Raw genomic sequence first — 17801 nt, 5'->3', positions numbered from 1 at the left:
AGGAAAGAGCGCACAGTCCACATCCAATCAATAATCGACTACAACATGGATAGCTATAAAAAGACAAACTGCTGGCGATTACAAATTTACACATGTAAATCGTAAATCTAGCTTAATATATACAAAGTGGTTCGATATATTAAATAACCTCCTTTTGGGTATTTTCTCTGAACTGAAACATTATCTACCACAATCACTAAATTTGCATAGATATCTTATCCCAGCAGTATTTTATCTACACCAAATAACACACAAGGTGTGGTGAAGGATTTGTGGATTTTTCCAGTGCACCTAAATAAGTGAGAAAAATGTTAGCCTTCTTGACATAAAATATACCTATACATCTTAGTGTGATCTTAGATCTATAAGTGTAAATTCTTAAAATTTCAAATTGCTATTGTGTTATAATAAGCAAAATAATAAGCTTTTCCCAGCTGGTTCCTGGCTTCAGTAAGGCCTCTGGACATTCTTCAGTAAGTCCTGCGGCATTTCTAGCAGTGTTTAGCCAGTGATTATAAAAATCCCATGATTCCATTTCTCAGCTAAACTAATACAACCTGATTCTAATTTGTAACCTCATTAGGTTTCAAATCATGATGGCAACACAAGTAAAAAATATCCTGCATTCTTCCTTTTCACTTACAACAGAGCCATTGCACAGCAGAAACAAACCTCACCCCTTGCAAACCTGAAGTGATACAACAATGTGGTAACTGACAGGTTCAACACATGTAACAGCTAGACCTACTGGTCCACATGCTTCTGTTCTGTTTTTCTTGTTTGCTTTTCTGTTCTGTACCTCTGAGCATCTCTGACAAGTCTCTCTTCCTCATTCCCCAAGGTATTTCTGTATTGAGAAAGCTTGAGCAGCTTGCTCAACCTTGTCATCTTTACCCTATGTTGTTTCTAAGAAACAAATCCAACAAACCTGTTGGCATCCACGGGTCCGAGGAAGGCTTCTCCTTGGTGTTGACTTGCTCCCAGTCAAAGTCATCGTCTTTAGCTTGGGTATATCCACAGGTTGTGTACGGATTTTCAAAACTGCAATCGCCTGTGCAAAACGGCAGAAAAGGGGAAATGTTAAGAGAATTCTTACACCACATCCATTCCATTGGTGTTTATTTTATGGGTTACAAAAGCAATTTGTGCTTCCAATAGTTAGTCTAAAATTTCATATTGTACTCAACTTTTAATAAATGCATCCTGAAAGTTGGAAAGTTGGAAACAACAAGGCCGTTATAATCAGCATCAGCATGCTCCTGCCAGTGTCACTATAAGAAGCATGAACAGGCTAGTCTCCAATGTTTTACATCTCATCTTCGCTATCAACCATAAATTACCATTCAACAAGTGAACTCACAGTCGCAGTTCCTTGCTGTTGACTGCAGAACCTGCCTATCTTAATGTTTACACATTGTAAGTAATGACAACGACCTTTTAGTTCTATTACTTCCAAATACAGAACAAAATCTTAAAGGACAATTGACATTTTAATAAGTTATTTGCTATAATATTACACTTTATTACACTTACATAATCTATATGAATATTTATTCATATATAATTTATATATATATATTAATAGTTATTTACACAAATTTATTTGAATATTAGCTCATATATACTGCAATGTTTGCTTTATTTGTATGTTTATTCTTTAAAGTCTAGTAAAGTAAGGTGCAGACATCATAGATATCTTATCAAAATACTATAGATACAGCAATAATTAGCAACAACTTTGAAATCCTTCCAATCAGTACAATATTCTCTGATCTTTTGGCAGACACTAAGTTAATGGGATGATTTGGGCCAAAAAATGTATAATCTTTTTTGTTTGGTTTCAAAAGTAATTTCATGAGATGAGATCATATTCTTGTGACTGGAAAAAAAAATCTACAGCAGTAATTCAACTGCTGTGTGGTAAAATTAAACTCCCCCAGAATAAAGGAGAATATATATTTAGATACACTTTACACTTTGTCACATTGTCAGGTTTTATATGAAATGATTCTGTGAGGCATATAATTTAAGCATTTATATCTGCATGTAGAAAATCTGTCATCACCTAGAACAGCCTTACATTCAGGTTTCAGAACTGTGTTCTTTTATTTCGACAGAATTGTAATTTATTTCTACAATGACATTCTTACACAAATTACAACTTCAAGCCATCACTGCAAGTACAATTACGATAACAAAACAGTTGTCAGTTTTAACTTTAACAAAAGGAAAGGAAAATTAAAATGCATCTAGCCCCAGGTAAATATCTCACTTTTGAAAAACAATTTATTTGTACTGATTTCTTACCTCTTACTGTAACATTTTAGGAGGCATTGTGTTTCATTATAAATGTGTGTGTAAATGTGGAAGGCTAGTATACCAACACCACAACAACAGGGAGAACAATAACTGAAGCTTCATTTACCCAAGGGGAATGTTGTCAATCAATTAAAACCCCTTATTTAGATTTTTACACTTAACTATTTTTCATACATGGACACTGTGGCATTGGGGTCCTTCTAAATACTATTATTTTGACAACTCCTATCCACAGTTATCCTGTAAAATAAATCCGTGTTTATTTTAATAACAGGTCACAAAGTAAGAAGTGGAAAAACAGAAGCAAAATTCATTTCTCAACACCCCAGTCCAGTTGTTATCATTTTAAAACTTCCTGGTGTACAGAGCATACAGTAATAGGAACAAGTACTGGTTTTATTCCATGCTGAAAAGAGAAAGAAAACCCAATGTTTCGGCTGTGGAGCCTTCTTCAGGTGTGAGAAAGCTAGGGCCGTCGGCAAAGATGTACAGTACTAACAACAGCCAAAATGTTGTGTTTTCTTTCTTCTTTCTTCTACCCACCTGAACATACAGTATACAGTAATAGGCCTTGCAATGAATTCAGTTTCAAACTGGTAGTTTCAAGTAATATTAACAGATTTTTAAAAATCAGTATTTTTTTAAATACAGCCAACAACTCACAGAAATTTCAGAAGAAAATTTGAATACCACAACAAGGCTGTTCAGCCCATCTATGGCAGCTTTTATGATAGTTTGTATCTAATTGATCTGAGTTTTTCTGGATCAGCCATTAATGACTAAAACCTGGGTATGAGCTGTGACAACATACTTTAGATAGACAGCTTGTTCCAAATTTAACCTGCTCAGACACTGTGATACATATTGTATATGTTTAACTCATTTTGCACACATGCAGCTATCAACACTAAGCTACGTTGTACAACTTGTGGTGGGTTTCCCATATTGTATGTGGCAGACAGCTTTAATGCCTGTGTGGTTATTACGATGAAGGAATTTTGATTAGATGCCAAACAGTTTCGGACTGGCTTTGAAAACTGAGGCAATTCACACTTCCTCCAGGGATTTAAGCATTTTCCAGAGAAACCAGCAGTTCACATGAGCACCTTTAATTAAATCCTTGCTTTAATTCCTTGGGTATTTTAAACACTTCCAAGTTCTTCTAGTGAATGTATTTTTCAATCCAGAGAAAGACATCTGTGCAATATACACTATGCAATTGCACATTATCCTGCAAACTTCAAGAAAAACAAATGTGTGCCATATCAATACAGCCAAGTGCAAGTGAGAAACACAGGGTACCCAAGCTAACCAAAAATCACTGAAAGCAATCATCGAAGTAATGTTCACTTGGAGTGTTTATCATGATTTCAGACTCTAGCTCATTGGCGGAACATGGTATTGGGAGAAAAAATGAATCTGCAGGCTTTTATTCACAAGCCCTAAACAAAATCTCACCATTTCCTCATATAATATAATTCAACCTCATGGGCATCACAAAGCCACTGTAAACACCTGTTTTTTGAAAACCTCATAAAAGACTCAAGAATTCAATCTGGTGAGCCTGTTTTTCATGATTGTGCTAGTAAAAGTACTACTGTACTCTAAGCTGCTTTTTAGGTTTAAGAAAGATTAATAATCAGCTTGTTTTTATTGGGTCGGGAATAGGCTATGCCTTTTAGTCTAGTATCTGTTAAAGCCACCAAACTTATTCATTCTTGGAAAAAAAAACAATTTCATTCACTCCATACAGTAACAATGCTGCTTTTATATTGTGTAGAAGAATCTTTCAGATTAATTAAAAAGATATACCAAATAAAAAACCTAAACAGTGTTAATCTAACTGCACTCTGTTTCCACTACCTGATTATTCACCACTTGCTGAGGTTTCATTTCTTTCATAATATCTGCAGCGTTCTTCATAGCTCTTGATAATCCATCTGATTTTACAGAATGTACAGGTCTTTGACAAATTGGATAAAGTAGCTTTTATTCGCTTTTGATATTAAAATCAATGGCTTCAAGAATGAAAGCATTTCTCTTTGAGCCACAGAGTCAAGAGAGACTTGGCAGCACAGTGATATCTCTTTTATTCATTAGTGTCGTGGGTTCACTGCAGTTCTTATCCTTTACTGATAGAATCAATTTGCTGTAACCTGTGCGCTGCTATTAAATTTAAGCTGAAAATAATGGTTGGGGGGGGTGAGGGGGGGTACTCAGACAAAACAAGCTGTGCTTCCTTGCTAATTAGAAATGGGTATTTTCATTTCAGTAATTATCGAGGAATGAAATGGCACATTATTTTAAATCCCTTTTCATCTGCAGAAGCACAAGCTCCTACTATAACCATCACGGGATACAAATGCTTTTGCTAGTCATTAGGCCAGGATAAAGGCAGGTTCTGATTACATCTCAACAGAGGGAAAATCAAACAAGCACCTGTTTAGAATTCATTTCTTTCGCTCTTTGCATTTTATTTCTCCTACGATAAAAATAGCAACTTAAAAAGAAAAAATGATTCTACTCCTTATTTCTTGTGAGCTAACATCAGTGGGGAGGTCTGAAAAAACTAGGGACAGTTTTCACCATTTACTGTACAGTACATTGCCTTTTCCACCTGTGAATGCCAGAAAATCAGGATGGGCTTTTCTAAACACACAAGTAGCACAGATCATCTTCCAGCTTCATCTCATAGACATCTCTGCTATGCTTAAGTGCTTAAACACATCAATCAAGAGTCGGTCACGACAAAATCCTACAGCGCAACACAGAAGTTAGAAAACATTTTTGAACGGCTTTACGAGGTGAATTGCAATTTCTGATTCTGTAGGACCGAGAAACAGTACACGAAGGTACAGGATTTCTGCCACCTTTCTTACTAATTTAAAGTACGACTGAAGTGTGTTGGGTGGGTACTTGCTACTTGGGTTCTTTTTCATTTTTGTGTGCATCTAACACAGTCAATTCACTGGCTAAGGCATGACAAGTACATTACGTCCATTAAGCTCTAAAAACAAAAAAAGGGATTTGAAATGTTCAAATCAACATGCCCCCAGAGTACAAACAGACTGCACGCAGAATTAAAGCATTACCTCCTTGTCAAGTGGAACATATGCTAAAAACATTTAAACATTTCACATTTAGTTTATGTCAGAAAATTAAACTAGAAAAGTTATGTTTTAATTCAACACCAATTTTTTCCACCTTAATCTTCGTGTATGCTACAGGACCTCATAATATTCTGTTTTAGAAGAGGAGTAAACCAGACTCTTGGAGTGGGCAGTACAAAGCATTCCCTAAAAGACAGCTTGACACAGAACAGACCCCTTCTGGAGACAGATCCTTCGTTTGTGTTATTTGCATTGACGCAGCTCATGCTATGCAGTCCAGTGATAAGTCAATAAATCTCTCAAGTATCAGCAATGTCTGTTGGCTGCCTCTGTTCTAAGATTTTTTTTTTTTACCAAAGACCCAATTACCACAACTGAAAGAAAGCGGGTACATTATAAAATGACTGACATTACTGGTACTGAATTTTAATAAGATACAAAAGGACCAAAACTTTAAAAATGGTGTAGGAAGCTTGTTATAGTCAAACGCAAAATGTGCGAGTGTTTTCTCTCTTATTTGACAAATGTGTCATGTTGGAACGAGGCCAGAATAAAGCACTATGTGAAGAGTGGGTTGTTATTTGAGTCCATGCCAAAATAATTGCCATGCCATTTTCTTAAGTCAACATACTATGGTCTCCACCATTTCAACACAGTCGTTTGCAAGGAAAAACAATTCTCCATAGTTTCACTACAGATAGGGAACCCCTGCCTTTGACAAGCTATTTTGCCACAGTAACATTAAAGTTGTGTTCAGAGTGAGGAGAGAGCGAGAGGGCTTTGAGGGTTTTGTAGTTAACTCTAACAAATCTATAGAAAAAATATTTTTATATTCACACTAAATTAGTTTCCCATCAGAGACTCTGCAATTGCTGACATTTCTTTTGACTGCACCTTTTAACGTATAATTTAGTGTTACTCTTGGTTTAGTTGGGTATTGTAAATGCACTATGCTCCCTTTGTCTTTTCAGTCCAGGCGTGAATACCATGCATGTTGTAACAGCACGGTACTCCAAGGTTTTCTGAAGAGTGCTAATGCTCCAATACAGCAATGATCAAGGTGTACTATGCAAGGTTTCCACGGCACTCGTGTGCCGACCCGCTGCCCTTCGGGAGCCGCAGATCGGTACCCGGCAACCAGCACTGCTGCTGCTTTCTGCTCCAGTTCTGTCTGCAGCTTTCCGCAGGTGTCACTGTTAAACACCCTTTCAGGCTTTCCTCTGGCCCGTCGTGGTGGCAGTGAAGCAAATTTAGAGAGACAGAAGCAGTGTTTGCATTACAGGTCCGAAACTCTAAGCCAGGGGTCTCCAACCCTAGTCCTGGACAGACCACTCCAGCACAAGCTCTCATAGGCAGCCTTTAAAACATCCACTTCTTAGGCCCTGGAACCATTGAGACCACCAGATTCAATGCAATAGAACTCAGCTATTCCCACAGCCATTAAGCTGCTTAATTTAGACAACCGATTGCATATTTTACCTTATATATGTACTTTTCTCTTTCTCTTAGTTATGATCAACTAAACAGCTGGCATGTTCAATTAAGTCATTTAGAAATCATTTGGAACACAAATCTGAATATCCTTCAAATACCCTTCAGGGGTGTGTGCTGTTCCCCATCCTATACATAAGTTATACAGAAAGCTCTAGAAGCACTTTTGAGGACGGACACATGATTAAGTTTGCTGATGACTCCAAGACGTGGACACTGATCATGGGCCTGTAATGGATTATTTCGTTGAATAGTGTAACAACTCCTTCCTTCAGCTTAATGTGTCAAAACCCAATAATAATAATAATAATAATAATAAACTTTATTTTATATAGCACCTTTAAAGGTGGCTTCTCAAAGTGCTTTACAGGATGACAAAACTAATGATTATAGAAAGCAACCACCAGTTTCACAACCAATAGTTACTAAGGAGCAAAACATTGTTGAAATTGTCAACAGTAACAAATACATTAGCGCCACTGCTGATTATAAGCGAACCTTGGAGGAAGACACAAAGCCCTATGTAAAAAGAGCCAAGAGATTTTTTTCTGAGAAAATTCTGCTCTTTTAATGTGTGTAGTACAGTGATGACTGTATTCCATAGAAGTTTTATTGAAACTGTCCTAACTTTCACCGTAGTAGCCTGATTTTTGGAACCTTAACACTTGCAATAACAACAAAAGACAGCACGATTGTGAAGGCAGCCAGCAAAGTTATCAGTGCACAACAGTTACAGCTAGCAGATATCCAGACAGTGTATATAATCACTGTCATGACCACTCCTTGCACAGTGAAATTGAGCTCTTTCCATCTGGGTATTGATTGAGACCACCAGATTCAATGCAATAGAATTCAGCTATTCCCACAGCCATTAAGCTGCTTAATTTAGACAACCGATTGCATATTTTACCTTATATATGTACTTTTCTCTTTCTCATCATACTTATATGTCTCTTACTTGTTAATGGGTTCGTGCTACGTAAATAGTAGTGTCTTATGTCTTTTACCTGCCTGCAGGTAAATCTCCCATCTGAGACAATTAAAGTAACTAACTCAACTGGAGACACCTGCTGTAAACCTTAATACTGAATACATTTATCCCCAGGTAAAGGACCAAAAATGGATTCATCCTTTAGGGCAAATGATGTTAAACTCCTAGAACGCTCTCTTTTTAGGTTATTACTGTCCTTTAAATTGAAAGTCATACCAGAACATCAACTCCTTCTTTTGTGTACCCTAACACAGGTAAAACAGTTTTAAATAAGTTGCAATGTACACTAATCATATGATGTATGTAATGTCGCTTATGTTGGTTCAGGAAAACGAAAGAATTAACTAGGTAAGGGCATTCATTATCTTCACACGGAACAAACAACAAATTCGACTGGGTGTGATTTTTATCATTATAATTGTATTTAACGCAGTATTTTAAGTGGGGGGAGAGGTCTGAATGAGTGACTCAATGAATGAACCAAAACTTAAAGGAACAACCACAAGTCAACCAAGAACCATTTGTAACAGCCTGGATATTTTTCCCCTTTCTAAAACTGCCCTTCACAAGTCTGAAGAAAATGAAAAACTTAAAGAAATTAAACACCAGAAATTGAGTACACTCATTTGTTTTATTCTTCCCAGCTAATATGATGAAGAAAATATAAAAGCTGAGTTGTAAGAACTGGCTCAATTAATATTGCAGTTTCCCAGGGAATTGCGAACGAGAACATGATTTCTTTACATTTTGACACACCACATGTTTGTCCAAATGGTCACTAGCAAAGATCAATACTGCTCCTCTTCCTGACAGAAACATGCTTGCGCATGTGAACTCTGTGTAAGTGTGGCTTGGGTCTTAAGCGCATTATGCATGACAGCATAGTAACATCAAAACAAAAACCATATACTTTATTTTTAAAATTACTGTATAAACAGATACTACAGATAAGAATTTGTACAAAGAAAAGTTTCACTTGACTTTATTATAACATTTTATTGTAACTGTCGAATGATATTGCTGTTTTCCAATACTTTAGTGAAACGTAATGTGAAAAAAATGTCTAAAAAATACATTCTAGCCTTCTACACAAATAAATTCTTAAATTCTAAAAACATTTTTTCCCCACTTATCTCTTATTCCATTATCTCAATCAGCATTTTGTTGTATAACATAAGACTGCAACTATAGAAAAGACAAGATTGCAGCTACACAGTAGATATTTTCATTATAATGCACATCTTAAAAATGCTCAGACAATAAGAATGTTTCCATTAGTACATTTCGGCACTGTCTCTGCATTCAGTCCCTCACACTATCCCCTTCTTCTCCCAGTGGAGCCATGTGGCCATGAGACTGTTCATTCAGTTTCCCTGGCAACCCATTAATTTCACAGGTACAGTATGCTGCTACAGTATTAGGATGTATCCATATGGAAAAAAAAAAGTACAATACAATAAGTACAGGAAAATGAACCAAGGCATCTAGTCTTTCATCTAGGTCTCTGAATCAAGGGCAAGAAGACACCAAGTCTAACACAGTATGAAAGATGGAAACATAGCAGAGCTCTGGGTCCAGCGCATTTTGAAAATCTCCTTCTGACTAAATAACAGCAGAAATGTGAAAGATTATCTTTGCCCTGTGTGTGTGCAGCTCATTCTGGGATGCTTAGTGGTGATTAACAAGAGGTACAAGACTTCCGGATAAACCACATCCTTTACACAGGACCCCTAGGACTGAGCTTCTTATATCACTGTCAGCAATACTTTACACTGCACTGCCTGTTTTCTGGCTTTGCAATGAATGGCAAATGTCAGCACGTCCGTCACAGTCATATCCCTATTGTTGATCAGTGACTAATATAAAATCACATTGTTGAACAGATAAGATTTGTCTGCACATCCTGCATAAGACATCCTGCAAAAACAGCCAGATATTTGGGGAAATGAATAATAACCAAAAGCACCACTTCTTCACTCTGCTTACCTCCAAATTGATGAGAAAATTCTTCTATTATAAACTAAGTGTAGATGCCGTACAATAATCATGTTATTGGACAAACTTACACACAATTTGTATTTCTATAAATGCAATTGGTTACAATAACAACTAGGATGACTCACCAAAAATGTTATAATATAAGCAATACCTCTGAATTCTAGAATTTCTTCCTTAGATTAAGGGTTGTATGCATGTCTGCAGTAACCAAGCATGTGCATGTTGTATGTGTTAGTTCTCACCCTGACGGAGGTCACAACCAATGTCTGTGCAGCAAGTCCCCCAACTTAATTTTCTACTCTGATGAGCATTTGATGATATGGAAGGATCAGAAGGTTAGTGTATGATGAAGACAGGAACAAAGACGATGTCTCATAGAAACATCCAACAGAGACATTCTGGCTAGTGGGTGACTTATACAGTATACATGTATGCCATTACCAACATTTCACAACTGCACAAAGGGATGAAAATATATGCATTTAGTACAATGAGCATTAAATTTATGCTCATTACTGGCCTGTAACTCTGGAATTTTATTTGAGGTACTAGTTAAAATAATATTCAGTGCAAAAATAAAAAAACTTTAAGACATTTCCGAAACCAACGTGTGAATAAAAAATAAAGCAGGTGTTAAAAGATAAAACTATACAAGAAAAATAGCACAACTAGCAATCTGATAAAATGTATTTAGGGATTAATTTTAACTCTCAGATCCAAGCCACATCCACTTACTAAGCCAGATCAGGGTAATTTGCTGTTATACATCCTTGTCTGGGCTTATCCTAATTTACACATCGTTTTCCTACAAAAGCATTGTGAACGTGAGAGGTTTCCTAACACTCTGAACACTTATTCCAGTCTGAAATTACTATATACATTACATATAGTTGTACAGTCATTGCACTGTCCTCAGTGTTAAATTTATTTAAAAACCATTCACCTCACATTTTTACACCACTAGCACGGTTTTCTTTAACAGGCAATTCAGCAGAAATCATAGTTGTAGCACCCCTTCTCCTCCTCTGCCAAATCAGCTATTACCAGCCTTTTTACACCTTTTATCTCCTCTAGCTTAAAAACCACAAGTGTACTTTTTGCTCTATCGTCCTCTATGGCTGTGCTCATTTTAATGAACATCTTGTCTTTTTGCGTCCCCAAAGACAGAAACCACAAAGCAATCTCAGGTAATTTAAAACCAATGTCTGATATCTCCCTCAACCGCTGTCTATTTGAGCCTGAAATCCTGCTGTTAAACCCATTTGGGACTGATGAGCCATTTCAGTCAAACCTTATTTCACTTATTTATCACAAGCCCCTAGTAGGAAGGTTTGCTGTGGATTGCTTGTATGCACTGTCTAAGGCTTTGAACTTTTGAAGGGATTTAAACAGTCAATCTCAATATCATTATGAGTCTCAGCATGCATTTCTCCCATTGATTTTGCGGGGAAAAAAGTTTCAACTTATATTTTCCACAGGTAATTTTTTCATTTGCTTTCGATGGCTTTTCTGCATTGCAGTTCACTGTGCAAACCTCGACCAGATAGCGTGGTGAAAAATGAGAATCAGAAGACGGACCTAAGGGACTTTTTCTCAGCGTAACACTTTATATACTGTATTGCTAAAAAAAAAGCAAAAAAACAATTCATCTATACAAGTTTGGCATTCTGACTTGACCTCAAAAACCCCAGGAACAGAAGAACAGCGCAACTGGAAGTCCTGTACAATTGTGAAACTCCACACTGCAGAAACACTCTGGTCTTGCGACACATATCTTAGTAAATGGCTGGAAGCTGTATAAAGTACTGGTGCTTTTACTTGAGAATTTACCAACCAGTAGATGTGGATAGACTTCATAACAGACAACGCTAATGCCACACTCTGCTGTTCAGTAGCACTCTCGCCACAGTTACCTCTACATGCATAGTGTTATTACACTCCATATATTACACCAGGCCATAGCTACTGTAGGTGCAAGAGACATGGAAATACACTGGTTCCCTGAGCTTCGGAAGTCTCATTCCATACTTGTAACGAAAGACTTATAAATTAAGAAAAACAAATTTTGCAAAGGGTTGAAAAAAGGAGACAAGGAAAATGGCATAGCTGAACAAACGAGGTGGGAAACCTACGTAATTCTATTTTTTCTTACCACAAGCCCTTTAAAGTCTGTGAATCACCAAATGTATTTTGAAATACAGCATTGTTTTACATATGGTTTTCATTCCGATAATGACCAGTATTCTGAACACTTTGCTTACTGGTGAATTAGCTTTAAAAAATAAAACTCATTTTGTCATCCTTGACAAATAAAAACGTAACCAAAGACCAATAACCTTGTATGAAAAAGGCACTATTATGAGATTTGCTATGAAAAGCACTTGAGATAAAAGTTGTTAAATACAATTTAATGCACTCCTGAGTGCAGTTAAATAGATATGAGGGATGACAAGCTGTCTTCATCTTTTCCATTTGTTAAATTATGATAGATGAACACTCTACAATGTTGAATTTCAATGCAATATCTTTGTCATTCACTTTCACAGGACTCAAAGTACATCCAGTCTATAATTATACTAAATCTATCTCCATTTTAACAACCTGACACTATACAATTAAGATAAAGAAGTAGACCGTCTAAAACATTTTAGAACAAATCACTAGACAGTGCTACAGTCTATACAGTATACTTATACTTAGCATATATCCAGCACATCAGAGATGTCACAAACAGACTAGGGCAAAATCAGTTACAAATCATATTATTTCAGTATATATATATATTCAGGGGTCTCCTAGGTTAGGTAGCTACTGTAAATTGGTATAATGTAAAAGTTTTTTTTAAAAAAACATAGTGACTATATATTGTGAAGCTTTAAGCATGCAGCCTCTAACTTAACACTGAAAAAAAACACCTTGCTTTAATATTAAATGACGATTCACTGAAAGTGATTCACGTACTTGTAAATCACAGCGTGTTGTGACTTTGGAAGAAAAATGAAAAAGTACATCATGATTATTCGAGATTTACTTGCTGGATCTGACAAATGCTTGTTTGGTAAACGCTCAAAGATAATATGCAGTATTCTTGAGATATTAGGTACAAGCAAGCAGTTTTTAACAGCAACTCTGATCTATATCGGACACAACATTCTATATACATGTGAGTTCAGAAATTTAAAAAGAGATTTGAAGGTTACACTATCAGTACTTGGAAAGCTGTAATTATGCCAGAAAATTACAACCAAAAAATTGTATGTTGCCTAAATACCACATACCTGTTTAACTAAAAATACATCCACCTTAACCAAAAGACTGAGAATTTTAAGACCAAGATTACCAAAGGTTTTGTGGCTGACAGACTTCTTTCCAGTTTGTTTTAGACACTGAAGTGGTACAAATCCAGCAAAACAATATACAGAAACTTGTCTTCCCCTCATAATATGTGGTAGGCAATAAATGGAAGCTCATTTACTGTTACAATAAGTTGAAAAGTTCCACGCACCAGCAAAGGTTGTCTTGAAGGTTGGCCATAAATGTACTAGGGATGTTATATTTAAGAAAGCCTGCACTCCTGTTCATTGTCCTTTTGGCAGGCAAGATGTCCGCTTGGGCTTACCCCAGTAAGACCTTGTACGCTTTCCTGGTGCAGGCTTGCCGAGACCCAGAGAAACTCTACAGGGATTGCAGATTAATAGGTATTGCAGCAGCAAATCTAACAGATCCAGGAAAGGTTTGATAGACAGTTTTATGCTCTACTTCTTCCACACACAATTAAATAAAAAAAGCTGGAGAATAGGGCAGCAATTTATCAGAAGTAACACACAAAAAATATAGTGTAAGTATCCTCCTTCCCTGTCAATGAATTTCTAAAAAAAATCTCATCCTTATGGAACCGGCACAATAAACCCTCCCCATCTTAATGGTTTATTTATGGCAAAAATAAAGATGAAGAGATTAGGTTAATTTACTTTTTACAGTCCTCAAAACTGATGCAAATACGATGACTTAATTACTTTTTTGGTCATAAATTCCCCAAACCAAGAGCTGAAGTAGCATTCCCTTCTCCATCTTTGGTACCTTTTCTATTTCTGACTTGATTGCATCCTACTTATTGCACACTATTCACAAATTTATTGGAGGAAGAAATGTAGTAATTTACCTGTACGGTTTTAAATGAAATCTCATGAATGCCTTCTGCGTAAGAACCACTATCTCCAGCACAGCTTTTATGGATCTACCATCAAATCAAATAATGATTGATATTAATATCTATACAGTACTACCATTATCATTTAATCTTCTGACAGTCTTGTGAATTAATTCATCAGTAGTAATGCAGATTTTAGCTGCAGAAAATCCCTAAGAAGAAAAAAACCCTAAAGGTGACTATACATAAAAATGCATGTGTTTGGATTTATAGTCTCTATAACTGGTATAGGTACTCATTAAAGCACAGGTCCATTAGGAGCATTTTTCACATTTTATATGAAGCATGTCAAGCAAAGAAAGATTAACATAATGTAACCTTTGGGGTAGTGGTCTCCTTCTCCTACAGTACATACAGTTCTCTGGGGTAGTGGTCTCCTTCTCCTACAGTACATACAGTTCTTTGGGGTAGTGGTCCCCTTCTCCTACAGTACATACAGTTCTTTGGGGTAGTGGTCTCCTTCTCCTACAGTATCTACAGTTCTTTGGGGTAGTGGTGCCCTTCTCCTACAGTATCTACAGTTCTTTGGGGTAGTGGTCCCCTTCTCCTACAGTACATACAGTTCTTTGGGGTAGTGGTCCCCTTCTCCTACAGTATCTACAGTTCTTTGGGGGTAGTGGTCCCCTTCTCCTACAGTATCTACAGTTCTTTGGGGGTAGTGGTCCCCTTCTCCTACAGTATCTACAGTTCTTTGGGGTAGTGGTCCCCTTCTCCTACAGTATCTACAGTTCTTTGGGATAGTGGTCTCCTTCTCCTACAGTATCTACAGTTCTTTGGGATAGTGGTCTCCTTCTCCTACAGTATCTACAGTTCTTTGGGATAGTGGTCTCCTTCTCCTACAGTATCTACGGTTCTTTGGGGGGTAGTGGTCCCCTTCTCCTACAGTATCTACAGTTCTTTGGGGTAGTGGTCCCCTTCTCCTACAGTATATACAGTTCTCTGGGGCAGTGGTCTCCTTCTCCTACAGTATCTACAGTTCTTTGGGGTAGTGGTCTCCTTCTCCTACACGCCTACAGTATATACAGTTCTTTGCACCGCCTAGCTCTCCTCTTCATGAACTTACTTACAATATGTGCAGCAAAGCTCCATTACGTTAATTATGTGCAACAAAGTCCCTTCCTTTAGCAAACTAAATAAAATTATGAATAAATAAGGAGTAAAGAATCTTCTTGTACTTCTTAACCTATATTAATTCAGGGCATAAAGACTTTCTGGTTCCCTTGAGCAAATCTGATTTCAGCCCTTGTTTCACCTCAAAAACCTCAAAAAGAAATAACACACTTTTTAAAAGGCCAGATTTTAAAGCTACATGTCTGCAGTATTTTAACTTAAACATCCCACATGATTTAATGGTTAAATATTAAAACAACTATTGAAGTACTGTAAAATTGACTAACAAAGAAATTAGACATATTTATCCTAAATATTTTCATAAAAGCATTGCTTCATCGCAGATTTCATGCCAGCTACTGATGGACTACAAAGACATGTTGAAGGATGTAAAGATAGTTGTGTTATAAAATACAAACAATTTGCTGTTGTAAAATGACAAAAGTTTATTAAACTAGACAGTGTTTCGGAACATCTTATCTTTGGCAGGAAAAAAAGATAAATAACTACAAAACATAACCTTCTGGGTTATTAATTAATCCTGACACTTTCCTCTTCAAATCATGTCTTGTCACTTTGTTTTACTCAGATATTCTTTTGGTCATGAAGGGTGGAAAATGTGATCTGAAGCTTTGACAAGGTGGCCCTAGTCCACAGCTGTACAAAAAATGGTGCTTTTTTTTTAAATCAATGCCTATACTGTACAGTATGTCCTCCTTTGAGAGGTACAATTTAATGTTTGCTAAAATGTACTGAGCTATTATTTATATCTTACTATATTTCTATTTATGTTTTATGATATTAAAACCTTGAAAAAAATATCAATATATGATCTTGCATGAAAATAGCTATGAAAAACCTGCATAATTATAGGACTAGTTAGAAATTGGTTATAAGGCCTTTAAACCCATCTTTTACTAAAGCTAAGCATTCGATCATTTAAAGTACTACTACAGTAATACCAGCAAACGCATGTCCTCCATTACAAACCAAGTGCTCTTTCCTACACCACTGGAGGTCTTAAGGTCCCCATTGTTCTGCAAAACAAGTCCGGATATACTGGATACATGCGTGTACCACCAACACAGCACATTTCTTTGCTGCCTTTGTTGTCCATAGGCTCCACAGAAAAACACGACGGATGTTTATTTTTGTCTGAAGTGATGCACTACAAGGCACCAGCTCGATTTCTAAAAACTTGAAAGATTATTTATTCCTGGCCTGTTACCATTTGATTAGCCTCAGGCAACCATGCTGCCGGGGTGCAGGGCTCCATATAAAAGGAGAGATTGCATCTGAAGATAAAGATTGGGATAGCACCTCCATGACCCCCTGTCTCCTGGATAAACAGACAGCTTCTGACTGCGGGCGGCTTGCCCTTCACTGCTCTCTGTTGAACACAACCCTCGAAAGAAGTCAACAGCACACTAAAGCAGTGAAGCTGTGGAACAACAGTAAAGGAGAGGTTTCTCTCCTCCTTGCGTAACGTATGTGCTCTACTAAGTGTTCAGTAAATCCAATTTGTATAATTTCTCATTTACAATGTTATACACCACTCCAAAGGGAAATCCTTTTCAGATGGGAGAATAATTACTTTTGATCATACGAACAGAAGAATAGGGATCTAAAAACTGGCGTGTTCTTTTCAGAGCTTTGTAAGTTGGTGTTTTGTTCTTCAGTGCAGTAATGATTCAAGTTGGAAAATGATTGAGAATACTAATCATAAGCTAAAAAAAAAGAGTTGGTCAGTCTTCTACCCTGGGTTACTCTATCTTTTAGATAAGATGCTACTCTTCTTTCATGTGGCCAAATGTTTTAAATCTACTTCCTACTTAAACCGTGCCAAGACTGATCAATTTTCAAATGAACTCCTTTAAAGAAGTGACACTGCACAATCTTATTTTGGTACAGCTTTCCCTCTCCCATATAAAATTGAAAACATTTCCTTAGAAGTGCTCAAAGTGCATAGCAAAGCAGCACAAGAAAAGTGCGTAGCGTCCATATGGGGATGTCATTGTTTCTTTAATCCCACTGGGGACTTTCAAAGGGTTCCTTACAGCCTATACATGCTTACTTCAAAAGCACTAGCCTTTGTTTTGCAGTTGACCTGCAAAAGTCTGTGCCTAAATCTAGACAAAAATTCAGACCAGCTTGATTCTTCAAGGTTCTCTGGTAGAAGCAAGAGGAACTTACTGTAAAACCCAATAACCCATCTTCACAGGTGCTGAGAATGAAGAGGCCCTCTATTGTGTTACCAGAAACAACTGGGAATTATTGCTGACAGCAACACCAATAACTGTGGCACATTATTCTCAGACTCTCCAGCCCACTTCAGAAATAATTTACAGTCAGCACTGTGGGCTAAAAGTCCACTTTTCTCAGATTAGATCAAAACTGACAATTAAATCATCTTGTAAACTTAACCTGCATCAACTGTCAGAAAAGGGAAATAACAAAATAACTACATTTGCAGGCGTTAATGGCAAATCAGAATGAGGTAAATTTGCATTAAAATGATATACGTGGAAATGGTGCTGATGAATGGGTAACTGGACAGTTCTGCGGCTTTAAC

At 36.9% G+C, this 17801-nt stretch overlaps 1 protein-coding gene across 7 annotated transcripts in view; it reads right to left on the bottom strand.

The window, feature by feature from the left end:
• Positions 1-17801, bottom strand: part of ptprma (protein tyrosine phosphatase receptor type Ma) — a 238809-nt gene that overhangs the window by 184777 nt on the left and 36231 nt on the right. For all 7 annotated transcript variants that reach the window (XM_069191608.1, XM_069191610.1, XM_015353612.2 and 4 more), the window contains exon 2: positions 929-1051. In XM_069191608.1, coding sequence (XP_069047709.1) covers positions 929-1051 — 123 coding nt within the window. The remainder of the gene's footprint in view (positions 1-928; positions 1052-17801) is intronic.

This window comes from Lepisosteus oculatus, chromosome 6 (assembly GCF_040954835.1).
Source record: "Lepisosteus oculatus isolate fLepOcu1 chromosome 6, fLepOcu1.hap2, whole genome shotgun sequence".
NCBI classification, from domain to species: Eukaryota; Metazoa; Chordata; class Actinopteri; order Semionotiformes; family Lepisosteidae; genus Lepisosteus; species Lepisosteus oculatus.
The sequence above is the reverse complement of the archived record's forward strand: the minus strand, read 5'-3'. Positions and strand labels throughout refer to the sequence as shown.